Raw genomic sequence first — 14,217 nt, forward strand, 5'->3', positions numbered from 1 at the left:
ATAAAGCAGATGAATAATAAACAGCTGATATAATGTATGTTTGTAATGAAGAACTCAGAGTCAGGATTTTTAGCCACAGCCCTTTATTCTTCTCCATCACACACAAGATGAAGGAAGTTCTCATTTCATCACTAGAACAGGACTGAAACACTCAAATCAGGATCAAGTCTGGCTGCACAAAAACCTGATTTTCACTGGACAATAATGTGTGAAAGTCTGTCAGCAGTTTGTAGATTCACTGCTTCCTCTCTCATTTCACACTTTGTGCAGCTCAAATGCTTTTAGTTCAAGTGAGCATCAGAGGAAACACCACATCCTGATTTTCACTCTCAACATTTGACTGGAAAAAGACGCAAACACCACATTTGGCTCCTGGAATAATCACAACTTCCATCTTTGAAGAGGAACAAGTTTACAAGGAATCATTTAGAAGGATTTCACAAAGAAACACATTTAATCCATGAATGTGAAAACATGTTTCTGAGGGACAGAGTCATGGAGAGACTCAACTATCTGTTCAACACTGTTTCTCTACTAGGAGGAGACTCTGGAGACTCAACTCGGCACAGAAACACTGAGGAACCAACCGAGAAGAACCCAAATCCAGGATAGAGAGGTTGAGTGAATGTGGTGTTGAAGGTGTGGAGGTGGATCAGAGAGTCAGAGGAGACTCTGTAGAAAGACAGAGTTCCAGCAGGAACGTCCACATAAACTGAAACTCTGTCAGAGAATGAGAAGGAACTGATGAATGTTGGACTCTTATTGTGCCAGACAGAGGAACCATCATCAGAGCAGCTCAGACTCCAGGACTGATCATTATATCCAAACAGACAGTCATTACTGTCATCTTTCCTTCTGATTCCTCTGTAACTCACTGATATATCAACCTCTCCTCTCCAGTCGACCTCCCAGTAACAGCGACCAGTCAGACCAGTTCTACACAGCAGCTGTGGCCAGTATTCAAACCTGTCTGGATGATCAGGATACGACTGATCCTCCTCCACCCATGTCACCTTCCTGTTGTTGTCAGACAGTTTGAGGTTTCTGTTTACTGTGTTTGTGTCGACTGTGAGTTGACAGGAATCTGATGGAGAGAACAAACACAACACAGCTGCAGTTATTGATGGATCATGTGATCAGTATTAAAGCTTTGATGATGACCTCAGAGATGTGACACTTTGAAGATGCTTGAATGTGCTGCTTTGTTTCCATCAATCAATTAAAACACACTTACACTTCCTCAGACCTGGTGTCAACCATCGGACTCCAGCAGGCGTCACCCTGAAAGGAGGAGGACGGTCAGAGCAGCAGCGACTCTTTCAGCAGCACACATGGACGTTACATGGCTCTCACACTGTTCCACTGATAAAGGACCAGTCCAACATGGAGACACAGACACCTGAATGCAGCATCTCTAAAGTCCTGTCCTGTGCTTGTCACGTTCCAGCTCAGTTTACACTCATTATTCAGCTTTACTCATTTATGCTTCCTCTTTTCATGGAGCTAGGCTACCAGTTTACCCTGCTTCCTGTCTTTGAGCTAAGCTAGGCTAACAGTTTACTCTGCTTCCTGTCTTTGAGCTAAGCTAACAGTTTACTCTGCTTCCTGTCTTTGAGCTAAGCTAGGCTAACAGTTTACCCTGCTTTCTGTCTTTGAGCTAGGCTAGGCTAACAGTTGACCCTGCTGCCTGTCTTTGAGCTAATCTAGGCTAACAGTTTACCCTGATTCCTGTCTTTGAGCTAAGCTGGGCTAACAGTTTGCCCTGCTTTCTGTCTTTCAGCTAGGCTAGGCTAACAGTTTACCCTTCTTTCTGTCTTTCAGCTAGACTAGGCTAACAGTTGACCCTGTTTCCTGTCTTTGAACTAATCTAGCCTAACTGTTTACCCTGTTTCCTGTCTTTGAGCTAAGCTATGCGAACACATTACCCTGCTTCCTATCTTTGAGCTAAGCTAGGCTAACAGTTTACCCTGCTTTCTGTCTTTGAGCTAGGCTAGGCTAACAGTTGACCCTGCTGCCTGTCTTTGAGCTAATCTAGGCTAACAGTTTACCCTGATTCCTGTCTTTGAGCTAAGCTGGGCTAACAGTTTACCCTGCTTTCTGTCTTTCAGCTAGGCTAACAGTTTGCCCTGCTTCCTGTCTTTGAGATAATCTAGCCTAACTGTTTACCCTGTTTCCTGTCTTTCAGCTGAGCTAGGCTAACAGTTTGCCCTGCTTCCTGTCATTGTGCTAAGCTAGTCTACCAGTTTATCCTGTTTCCTGTCTTTGAGCTAAGCTAGGCTAAAAGTTTGCCCTCCTTCTTCTCTTGCGCTGAGCTAGGCTAGCAGCTTCCCTGCTTCCAGAATTTGAGCTAAGCTGGGCTAACAGTTTCCCAGCTTTCAGACTTTGTGCTAACCTTCGCAAACAGTTTACCCTGATTCCCGTCCTTGTGCTAAGCTAGGCTTATAGTTTACCCTGTTTCTAGTCATTGTGTTAAGCTAGGCTACCAGTGTGCTCTTGCTTGCAGTCTTTGTACTATGATATGCTAAAAGTTTCCATTTGCTTCCAGTCATTGTGCTAATCTAGGCTAACAGATTTCTTGTTCTTCCTGTCTATTTGCTAAGATAAGCTAACAGTTTTTCCCTTCCTCCAGTCATTATGCAAAGCTAAGCTAACAGTTTTCTACTGCTTACAATTTTTGTGATAAGCTAGGCTAACAGTTTACCCTGCTTCCTGTCTTGTGCCAAGATAGGCCCCTGCTTACAGCTTTTGTGCTAGGCTAGGCTAACTGTTTACCCTGCTTCCAGTTTTGTGCTAAGCTAGGCTAACAGTTCCTCTGCTTCCAATCTTTCTGCTAAGCTAGGCTAACAGTTTTAACTGATTCCAGTCTTTCTGCTAAGCAAGGCTAACAGTTCTCTCTGCTTCCTGTCTTTCTGCTAAGCTAGGCTAACAGTTCCTCTGCTTCCAATCTTTCTGCTAAGCTAGGCTAACAGTCCCTCTGCTTTCAATCTTTCTGCTAAGCTAGGCTAACAGTTCCTCTGCTTCCAGTCTTTGTGCTAAGCAAGTGTTAATGACCCAGTTTTGATGGCATCTGAATCGTAGTTGGACAGCCTCGGGTAAACGCTAGCTCACTTAGCTTAGCGTGGCTCGCTGTTGGTAACAAATTTTATTCAGAGTCTGGAGCACCTCTGCCGTGGAGAACAAGGAACTTTATTCAAGCTCTGCAGCACACTGTACACACACTCAGCTTCTCCAGAACACACTTGGATCTACTTCTCTGTTTGGACCATAACATGCGCTGTGACTGCAGCTGCACCTAAACATCACCCTTCTTCAGCTTCACTGTTCTTCTTCCTTCCTACCGCTGCAGCACTTCCTCTGACACACCCTGAAACCTACTGATGGAAAGGAGCAGACTTGGCCTGCAACACTAGGATGATAGTTTCCTGAGAGTGTCTGTCTGTCTGTACCTGAGAGTGTCTGTCTGTACCTGAGAGTGTCTGTCTGTCTGTACCTGAGAGTGTCTGTCTGTCTGTACCTGAGAGTGTCTGTCTGTCTGTACCTGAGAGTTTCCAGTCTACAGTCTGGATCCTCCACTTTAGCTCTCAGCATCTTCTCTCCTGAGTCTCCTGGATGGTTGTAGCTCAGGTCCAGCTCTCTCAGATTTGAGGTCTTGAAGCTCAGAGCTGAGGCCAGAGAAGCACAACCTTCCTCTGTGACCAGACAGCCTGACAGCCTGCACACACAAAACAACACAAACCTGATGGACAACACTTGGCTGGATGTTTCTCACTCTTTCTTTTCTTCTTTGTCTTTCAGATACATTTTGCTGCACATTTCACACTTCTCAAGCAAATCAACAATCTCAACAATGATTAGTGGGATTTAATCATGGTAAAAATAAACCCTGACAAAGTCCTGCAAAAGTTCAGTAAAAGCTCATTTGATGAATCCCATCAGCAGAAATGATTCTACTCAGGTTAGCTGTTTATCCACTGATAGAAATCACATCAGTTTCAAAGTGTGAGTCCTGACCTGAGAGCTTCCAGTTTACAGTGTGGACTCTCCAGTCCAGCAGAAAGACTCTCCACTCCTGAATCCTGCAGGTTGTTGTTAGTCAGGTCCAGCTCTGTCACACTGGAGGACTGGGAGCTGAGGACTGAGGACAGAGCTCCACAGCTTCTCTCTGACAGATTACAGCCACTCAGTCTGAAGAGACAAAAAGCAGATTATACTGATGAAACAGCAGCAAAAATGAAAAAGGATCTTCAGTCTCCAACTACTTACACAACTTTCTTGGAGGCTTTGACCACTGGCAGCAGCCTCAGAAGAACCTCCTCTGAAGCAGAGTATTTCTTCAGGTCAAACACGTCCAGATGTTCTTCTGATGACAGTAAGATGAAGCCCAGAGCTGACCACTGAGCAGGAAACAGTTCATCTGTGGACAGACGTCCTGATCTCAGGGACTGTTGGATCTCCTCCACTAGAGAAACATCCTTCAGTTCATTCAGACAGTGGAACAGATTGATGCTTCTCTCTGCAGACACATTCTCACTTATCTTCTCCTTGATGTACTTCATTGTTTCCTGATTGGTCTGTGAGCTACTTCCTGTCTGTGTCAGCAGGCCCTGTAGGAGATTCTGATTGGTCGGCAGTGACAGACCCAGGAGGAAGCGCAGGAACAAGTCCAGGTGTCCGTTTGGACTCTGTAAGGCCTCGTCCACAGCTCTCTGGTAGAAACGTGATGATTTACTTTGGAATATTTCAGACCAATGGTATGTTGTTTGTTGTTCTCCCAGCAGGTTGATTCCAGAGTTGATGAAGGTCTGATGGACATGAAGAGCAGCCAGAAACTCCTGAACACTCAGATGGATGAAGCAGAACACCTTGTCCTGGTACAGTCCTCTCTCCTCTTTAAAGATCTGTGTGAACACTCCTGAGTACACTGAGGCTGCTTCCAGATCGATGCCACACTCTGTCAGGTCGGACTCATAGAAGATCAGGTTTCCTCTCTGCAGCTGATTAAAAGCCAGTTTTCCCAGAGACTCAATCATCCTCCTGCTGTCTGGACTCCAGTGTGGATCTGTCTCAGCTCCTCCATCATACTTGACCTTCTTGACTTTGGCCTGAACCACCAGGTGGTGGATGAACATCTCAGTCAGGGTTCTGGGCAGATCTCCTCCCTCTCTGGTTCTCAGCAGCTCCTCCAGAACTGTAGCAGTGATCCAGCAGAACACTGGGATGTGGCACATGATGTGGAGGATTTGTGACTTCTTCATGTGGGAGATGATGCTGCTGGCCTGCTCCTCATCTCTGGATCTCTTCCTGAAGTACTCCTCCTTCTGTGGGTCGGTGAACCCTCTGGCCTCCGTCACCATGTCCACACAGTCAGGAGGGATCTGATTGGCTGCTGCAGGTCGTGTGGTTATCCAGAGGCGAGCAGAAGGAAGCAGCTTCCCCCTGATCAGGTTTGTCAGCAGCACATCCACTGAGGTGGACTCTGTAACATCAGTCAGGATCTCATTGTTGTGGAAGTCCAGAGGAAGACGACACTCATCCAGACCATCAAAGATCAACACAACCTGGAAGTATTCAAAGCTGCAGATTCCTGCTGCTTTGGTTTCACTGAAAAAGTGATGAACAAGTTCCATCAAGCTGAACTTTCTCTCTTTCAGCACATTCAGCTCTCTGAAAGTCAATGGAAACATGAAGTGGATGTCCTGGTTGCTTTTGTCTTCAGCCCAGTCCAGAGTCAACTTCTGTGTTAACACTGTTTTCCCGATGCCAGCCACTCCCTTTGTCATCACTGTTCTGATTGGTCCATCTCTTCCAGGTGAGCCTTTCAGGATGTCTTCTGCTCTGATGGTTGTTTCTGCTCTGTCTGCTTTCCTGGATGCTGCTTCAATCTGTCTGACCTCATGTTCATCATTGACCTCTGCAGTCCCTCCCTCTGTGATGTACAGCTCTGTGTAGATCTCATTCAGGAGGGTCTGCTGTCCTGCTTTAGCGATGCCCTCAAACACTCTCTGGAACTTCTTCTTCAGACCACATTTAAGTTTACGTCCACAAACTACCGCAGCAAGTTCTGAATGAAAACACAAGAAAGAAAGAGTGAAGTAGAAGTAACCTGGATATTAAAGCACCAAAGTAGCAATAAAGTGAAGGTGACAGTTTGTCCCCCTAAAGACTGATTGTGTGAAGATATTCTGAGACTTTAGTAAATGTTCTGTTGATCAGCAGCTTCAGTCTTTCCACAAATCCTCTTACTGCTCTGCAGACAGTCAGCCAGCTTCTCCTGCTTCATCCTCCTCAGGAACAACACTGTGATCTGCTGAAACATCGCTCTGCTGCTCCTCTGCTCTTCATCATCACCCTCCAACTCCTCCTCATCCTCCCTCTGACTCTCTGAGGAGCATTCTGGGTAATCTGGACTCACAACCTTCTGCATCTTCTTCAGCTCCTTCTTCACAAAAGTCACCATGTTGTCCTCCAGGAGCTGGAACAGAGAAATGTGTCAATGAGTCCATCAGAGTCAAATCATGGAGCCAAACATCAGATCCATGTTGGACACACTGACAGTCCACTGGTCTACAAAGAGCAGCATGGAGACGCCTGAACACAACGGATGGAGAACAACTTGTTGTCCATGAACTCACCATGAATATGGAGTCCAGGTGATGCTGCTGGACAGACTGAACTCTGGGAACCTCTGAGTTCTGCTGCTCCACTCTGTGGATCAACATCAACAGTTAACTCTCACTTTATCACACAGAGACATATACAGGCCTCAAAGTGAAAAATAATCCTCAGCCTGAACTTGTCTGCTTTTGGGTCGGGGTACAATCTAGCTAACTAATAAGAAATTAAGATTTCTGCCTTCACAAACTCAGACTACAGATTATAGTAACACCAGAAAGGTCAGTAGGTGGTGGTAATACTCCATCTGACTACAACATGGTGCAAATATATTGTTTAGCAACCAATCAGTAAAATACATGGAAAACAACATTGATTCACCATTTAACACCATTTGCAGGACTCCAGACTGTGACTAAATGGTCGCATTTTACGACTAAAATTTGAGACAGTGCGAGTAAATTTTTCATCTACTCGCGCATCTGCGACCAGTAAATTTGCCAATTTTTTTTCTTATTATTGAATATTTTTTGTTGCTGACAAACTTCTGCTCCACACTTCAGCCCAGTAGTTGACAGTAATGAAATGAGCTGATTTGCCAACCGACATTAACTCCAAAAGAAGAAGAAAGGAGACCAACACCAAAGAAGAAGAAGGCGGGCCAATGTGTGTGAGAGCGGGGCGAATGACCACTGTGATTGGCTGATGTGTGAAAAGAGGCGGGTCTTGGGGTTATCGGACGAATCCGCAGGTTTCACATAACTCTTGTAAACAGTGAACATTGATGAAGAGGACAATCACCACGTGTCCACTAGATGTGAATTTCCTGCACGGCAACACACACATCTGAAAATCACACAGATGGCAGACGGTCACTAGTGGACCACAACATGGTCACATGACAGCACTGAGCAACAGCAGGTCACTACGTGGTCACATGACAGCGCTGAGCAACAGCAGGTCACTACGTGGTCACATGACAGCGCTGAGCAACAGCAGGTCACTACGTGGTCACATGACAGCACTGAGCAACAGCAGGTCACTACGTGGTCACGTGACCGAGCTTTAAGCTTGACAGTCCTGCAGATGAGTTGGATAAACACAGCGGTTCGGCCGCAAACTTTCCCTTTTATTTCAAAAACTCTTCAGCGAAAAGTATTTCTGAAAGCATCTGAGGTGAGAAATAATCTGCAACAGCTGAATCTGTCCTGGTTTTATGTCACCGACGGCTAGTTTAGATGTTTGAGGACAGTTTCACGATGCGTAGAATCTCCGCACGCTGCATCCAATTTGCATAAAGTAGAAGTCCAGTCTACTTTATGCAAATGAGCTGCAGGTAAACACACCGGATCACAGCTGGAAGCACACCACAACCAGACCAGAATGCAACATGTGGTGTGTTTCCAGCTGTGATCCGGTGTGTAGCTGTTTATTATGTTGTGTCAACTGCTGCACAATAAAATGTGAATTGAAAACATTATAGTTTCTGCATTTACTGTTCAAGTATTTATCAGAAATACAGTGAAGATGAGAGGAAATGTGAATATTTACTTTGCAAGTCGATTTCGGTGTGCGCCACTAAACTTTCTGCTTGTGCTCCTAAAATTTTAACTTAGGCGCCACTTTGCTCCGGGGAAAAACAGTTAGTCTGGAGCCCTGAATTTGCACCATTTATTCTGAAATGCAACTATGTAAACAGTTACAATGAAAAAAAATATGCATATATCTAGTTTCTAACAGCAAGCTATAGTTCAGTTCAAATAATAACAACAAAACATTAAAGTGCTCTAAAAACTGGCAACTTAAATAATTAGAAATAAATAAGAAAATAAACAAATACAGTTTACGACAGAAAACTACACTTCAGCTCAGTTAAAAAAACATTTACGGTGCTACAAGAACTGGTAAGATGGATCTTTATTTTTTCCATCTATTTCTTCTTTTTTTATGAAATCTTTTACTTCTTCCATAAGTGTTGAGGCAATGTTCACTTTTGTGTTTGCCAGATGTTGAGTTACTCTGGAAGCATCATCATATATATATATATATATATATATATATATATATATATATATATATATATATATGAGTATGTGTGTCTGTCTATATTTCTATATCCATATTTCTATATTTATATAGTTTTTACGCGTATATATTGAAATTGTTTTTTATTTAAAATATTTCTTTGTTTTCCATCAGTTCGATGGTGAGCTTTTTGCATCGTAATTTCAGTCACAATGTGCACCAACTAGTGTATGTTCTGGTTGGCTATTCTATTCTATTCGGTTCTTCTATTCTACAGGATGGGCCATAAGTTTCCCTACATAGGAAAATGTAAAATGTATATTTTTTATGTTTCAGATACCCTAGAAGGTGCGTTTAACGCTATCTTTGGGGGCACTTGAAGGCCATGGTGTATCTGGTGAAGATATGAGTCATAAATCATCTCCAGGAACGTATCACCAACGCCATTATAATGTAAGTTCATCAACAGTGGAAAACACGTATTAATATGTGTATCCGAAACAATGGTAATCATATAGAGCACATTATATAAATAAAAATGGTCATCCAACATAAAATGTTTATGTTTCCTATGTATGGAAACTTATGGCCCACCCTGTAGATGAACTCGATTGGCAACGTAGTCCTATCTTATTTTTTTCCAAGTCAAACGCAGCAGCCACACGTCGGAAATCCGGCACGGTATCGGAATACTTTAAGCCATGCATATAAGCTAACATACAGGATAACATGTAGGCTGACATGCAGGCCAACGGAAAGGCTAACATACAGGGTAATGGAAAGGCTAACATACAGGCTAATATACAGGCTAACGTACAGGCTAACACACAGGCTAATATACAGGCTAACCTACAGGCTAACATACATGCTAACATGTAGGCGGACATGCAGGCTAACATGCAGGCTAACATGCAGGCTAATTCATCCATCCATCCATTATCTATACACCGCTTATTCCTCACTAGGGTCGCGGGGGGTGCTGGAGCCTATCCCAGCTGACTCGGGCGAAGGCAGGGGACACCCTGGACAGGTCGCCAGTCTGTCGCAGGGCTACATATATAGACAAACAAGCACTCTCACATTCACACCTACGGGCAATTTAGAGTAATCAATTAACCTCAGCATATTTTTGGACTGTGGGAGGAAGCCGGAGTACCCGGAGAGAACCCACGCATGCACAGGGAGAACATGCAAACTCCATGCAGAAAGATCCCGGGAAAGCCGGGACGCGAACCAGGGATCTTCTCGCTGCAAGGCGAAAGTGCTAACCACTACGCCACTGTACAGCCCCTCAGGCTAATTCAATTCAATTCAATTTTATTTATATAGCGCCAATTAGGGTCAAATTGTCTCGAGACGCTTTACAGAACCCATATGCCTGAACCCCAGAGCAGCCCTAAGGAGACAGTGGCAAGGAAAACACCCTTTTAACAAGGAAAAAAACCTTGAGCAGAACCCGGCTCTAATGTGGGGGGACCCATCTGCTGCTGGCCGGGCGGGTTGAGAGGGACAGAAGAGGTAGAGAGGTTAACATACAGACTAACATGTAGGCTAACATACAGGCTAACAAGGCTTCTATAATCACAGAACTGGAGTTTTGTCCAGTAAAACTATTTCTTGATATTTTAGTGAACTCAGAGTTCTTGCTGTGATCCACCTGGTTCTGTTTTTAATGTCTCTGTGGATGATGTTCACGTTATTAGCATCACTTCTTCAAAACATTTGTTCTGTTTGATGAGGAGCCAATCTGCTATCAGACTAGCAGCTCTGAAACCTTGTTCTGAACATCTTACCCCTCTGCAGCACGACATTGTTCTCCTGTAAATTCAAAAAGATGACCCAGAGACCAGTCACTCTTGAAGGACACGCAGCTGGATGCAGGTCCAGGTCCAGAGGACTCTGGTCTCTGATGGATTCTGGTAAGTAGAGAGGAAGATCACCAGGAAGGAAAAATCATGTAGCAGAGCTTCAGAGTGATTCAATGATGGAACATATTTGGAACAATGACAGAACATTTGACACAACAGTCAGCAGTTTCATTTCACAGCTTACTTCTTTGCAACAGGAGGTTGGTGATCTTTAAAGTCAATGAGGCGACGCTTAGACCAGTCACTCTTGAAGGACACACAGCTGGATGCAGGTCCAGGTTCATGTCCAGGTCCAGGTTCATGTCCAGGTCCATGTCCAGGTCCATGTCCAGGTCCAGGTCCAGGTGGATTCCTGTGAATAATGATGCAGCAGTGATGTGATGCTGAGCTCTGACATGCACCAGAGTCCTGGACAGTTAGAGATGCTGGTCTCACCTCTGAGCTTTGCTCTGGTTCTCCTGTTCCCCACACAGAGAGCTTTTAGAGGGAGGGACTCCCTCCTCTCTGTCCTCACACTCATCCATGCTGCTCAACTCACAGCAGCTCACACACACTTTCTACCTTCACCTGCACAGGAAACAAACATCATTGATCCACTCAAATCCTCCTGGAAAAGATCAGCTGCTGCACTTCTACTATCAGTCCAGCAGATGGAGTCATGGAGCTGCAGAGACTCACCCACAAACCCAAAGTCAAAAAGACACCATGCAGTTTGGATTGAGAACAAACAAAGAAACATCAGCAGCTCATCAAACTGACTCAAGTCCATCAACAATCTCATTGAAATATTGACTGATTGCAGTCAATCAATAACCTAATAATCATATTGATCCATGTTTAAACAGCAGTCATCCAAAGTTTGTGCTGAAATAAGAAGTGAACATGTAGAAACATCACAGAGCAGAAACAAACAGCAACATTACTGAAGTTAAAGCAGCAAACAAAGCAAACTTACACGTTATTCAAAGCGCTGAAGAAGAAGAAGAAAGTTTCCAGTCCACTCCTGGACGCTCAGACAGGTGATCTGTTTCCTGGAACCAGTCAGGACTCCACCTATGAGGAAGCACCAGGCAGAGTTTCACAATAAGAGCACATTTTACAGGCTGATTCCCACTCATTTCATGTGACGGATTATTTCAACATTCAACCTTTTTCCTGTTAAAGACCAACAAATGGACTGAGTCTAATTAAAACCTGACTGAAGGAGCAGCAGAGTCACAAACTGCAGCTTCTGATCAACACACTGCTTCCTCCAGCAGCCACAAACTGACCGTCCACCACTTTCACTCTGATTTCTAACCACTGATTCAGGATCTGGAATGTTGGACAAGCAGATGGAATCAGTTCTGATTATGGGGGAGTTGGAATATGAAGAAAAACTAAGGAGTCATTTAAAGTTTCATCTCTGAGCCTCAAACCCCCAGTCAGAGCAGGTTTTCATGTTTGAAAACTACATTCTACATGAGACAAACTGAGACAAAACTACAACAATTAGTCAAACTGAGAGACAAAACTGTTAAAATGAGACACAAATTTACAGAATGAAGCTGAAAATGAAAAAATAGACATAAAACACAAACTGACAGTAAAAAGAGAAATTATGACTCAAAACTACAAAACTTTAAAATTTAAGACTCAAAATACACAATGGTGACATAAAATGGTAAAAATGAGACAAATTAAAAGAGAAAAACTACAAAAATGAGACAAACTGAGGCCAAAACTACAGAAAAAAGACTGAAAATGACAGAAATCGAAAGAATTATGACATAAAATAACACAAAGGAGATAGAATGGTAAAAAATGAAACAAATTAAGACACAAAATGACAAAAACTAGACAAATTACGACACAAAATGACAAAAATGAGACAAATTAAGACACAAAATGATAAAAGACAAATTAAGGCACAAAATGACAAAAACTAGACAAATTAAGACACAAAATGATTAATATGAGACAAATTACGGCACAAAATAATAAAAACTAGTAAAATTAAGACACAAAATGCTAAAAATGAGACAAATTAAGACACAAAATGATAAAAATGAGACAAACTGAGGCCAAAATTACAGAAAAAAAGACTGAAAGTGACAGAAATTTAAAGAATTAGGGTATAAAATAACACAAAAGAGATATAGAATGGTAAAAAGTTTACAAATTTAAACAAAGTGATAAAAATGAGACAAGTTAAGACACAAAATGATTAAAAAATAAACAAATTAAGACACAAAAAACATAAATGGGACACAAAACTACAAAATGAGACAAATTATGACACAAAGTGACAAAAATGATTCAAATTCAGACCCCAAACTATAAAAACTAGACAAAATTGTGATCCAAAACGACAATTCTCAGACAAATTATGACTCAAAATGACACAAAGATGAAACAAAATGGCAAAAATGAGACAAATTAGGACCCCAAACTATAAAAATGAGACAAACTGAGGCCACAATTACAGAAAAAAAGACTGAAAATGTCAGAAATTGAAAGAATTAGGACATAAAATGACACAAAGGAGACATAGCGTGCTAAGAATTTGACAAATTTAAACACAAAATGGTAAAAATGAGACAAATGATGACACAAAAGGGCAAAAATGCGAGGGCTCAAGACAGAAAAACTACAAAAATGAGACAAATTAAGACACAAAATGCAGAGGTCAGACAGAGAAAGGAAATCAGATAAACATTTAATGGTTTCCTACAAATGTTAGAAGTGATAATTTACACAAAAATCTAACTGGAGTGATTTTGAAGAAAATGCTGCAAATATGCTGATTCATACAAAACTGCCAAGAAAGATATTTACAAAAACATTCAGAGATGAGATTCCTCTGATTTTCAAATGTCAGAACAGATTAACAGAAATAAATATTGTTGCATAGTTCTATATATCTGTTTCCTACATCATTGTTATGGAAATCATTGTTAATCATTATTGTAAGGAATAATTAACAGAAATGTGATCAGTCTCTTTACATATTATTATTATTATTATTATTATTATTATTATTATTAATAATAAAAGGTGATGATGCAAGTTTGCTATTGAGGAGGTTTATATCAAACTAGTTGTCCTTCGTACAACTCAGTAACCTTAAAGTTTCTCTCAGGTTCAAAAAGGTTGGTGACTCCTGCTTTAAAGTGTCTTTTACTCTCCTTCACACAGAGAAAACAAGCTGCGACACCAAGACTCACCAGGTAAAACTCAACTAACCTGAGGAACAGGTGGGGCTGTGACATCACTGTTGTCAGGGCAACGAAGCAGGAAACTGATTTCTACCTGATGGATCAGTTTGTAGTGAGTTAAAACGTAACACTTTGAGCCTCTAGACCCACAACATCACTTTGTAAATTCTGTTTTAAGGATCATTTAATGTCTTTACAACTGAGAACCTGCATAGTAAAATTTCCAGAGTACAGATAACAGTCAAAGAGTTCATTTCAACACTAAGTCAGTGAACATGTGGCTCCAACCCACACAGTGTTAAAGTTACACTGAAGATAGTGTTGAATTTTCAGAGTTAATTTAACTCTAAGGGCTAATATTGTATTTAGTGTAAAACTTGATGAACACAACCCTACACTGAGTAGTGTTCATCAACTTTTACTCTATGGAAGAAATTACACTCTTAGTGTTATTTATACTCAACACTAAGGGGTTTTAGTGTTAATTAGAATAAACTCCTCAAAGAGTGTAAAAC

General features: G+C 42.1%; 1 protein-coding gene across 1 annotated transcript; it reads right to left on the reverse strand.

Moving 5' to 3' along the window:
* Nucleotides 1-66: 66 nt before the first annotated feature.
* On the reverse strand, nt 67-11,436 carry LOC111585995 (NLR family CARD domain-containing protein 3-like). The gene is made up of 10 exons (XM_055008130.1): nt 10,941-11,436; nt 10,690-10,857; nt 10,431-10,553; nt 6,633-6,705; nt 6,244-6,472; nt 4,264-6,061; nt 4,012-4,185; nt 3,539-3,712; nt 1,235-1,281; nt 67-1,084 (listed from the first exon to the last, which is right to left on the reverse strand). Exons 1-10 carry the CDS (start codon nt 11,027-11,029, stop codon nt 510-512), a joined length of 3,450 nt encoding a protein of 1,149 aa, XP_054864105.1. The 5' UTR covers nt 11,030-11,436; the 3' UTR covers nt 67-509.
* Nucleotides 11,437-14,217: the final 2,781 nt, after the last annotated feature.

Source organism: Amphiprion ocellaris, chromosome 24 (genome assembly GCF_022539595.1).
Source record: "Amphiprion ocellaris isolate individual 3 ecotype Okinawa chromosome 24, ASM2253959v1, whole genome shotgun sequence".
NCBI lineage: Eukaryota > Metazoa > Chordata > Actinopteri > Pomacentridae > Amphiprion > Amphiprion ocellaris.

Excerpts from the sequence above, each read along its gene's own strand:
- LOC111585995 (XM_055008130.1), bottom strand. The coding sequence starts at position 11,029 with ATGGATGAGTGTGAGGACAGAGAGGAGGGAGTCCCTCCCTCTAAAAGC. Across the intron at positions 4,186-4,263 it reads AAAGCCTCCAAGAAAGTTGT|ACTGAGTGGCTGTAATCTGT; the intron begins GTAAGTAGTTGG and ends TTGTCTCTTCAG. Across the intron at positions 3,713-4,011 it reads TGTAAACTGGAAGCTCTCAG|GCTGTCAGGCTGTCTGGTCA; the intron begins GTCAGGACTCAC and ends TTGTGTGTGCAG.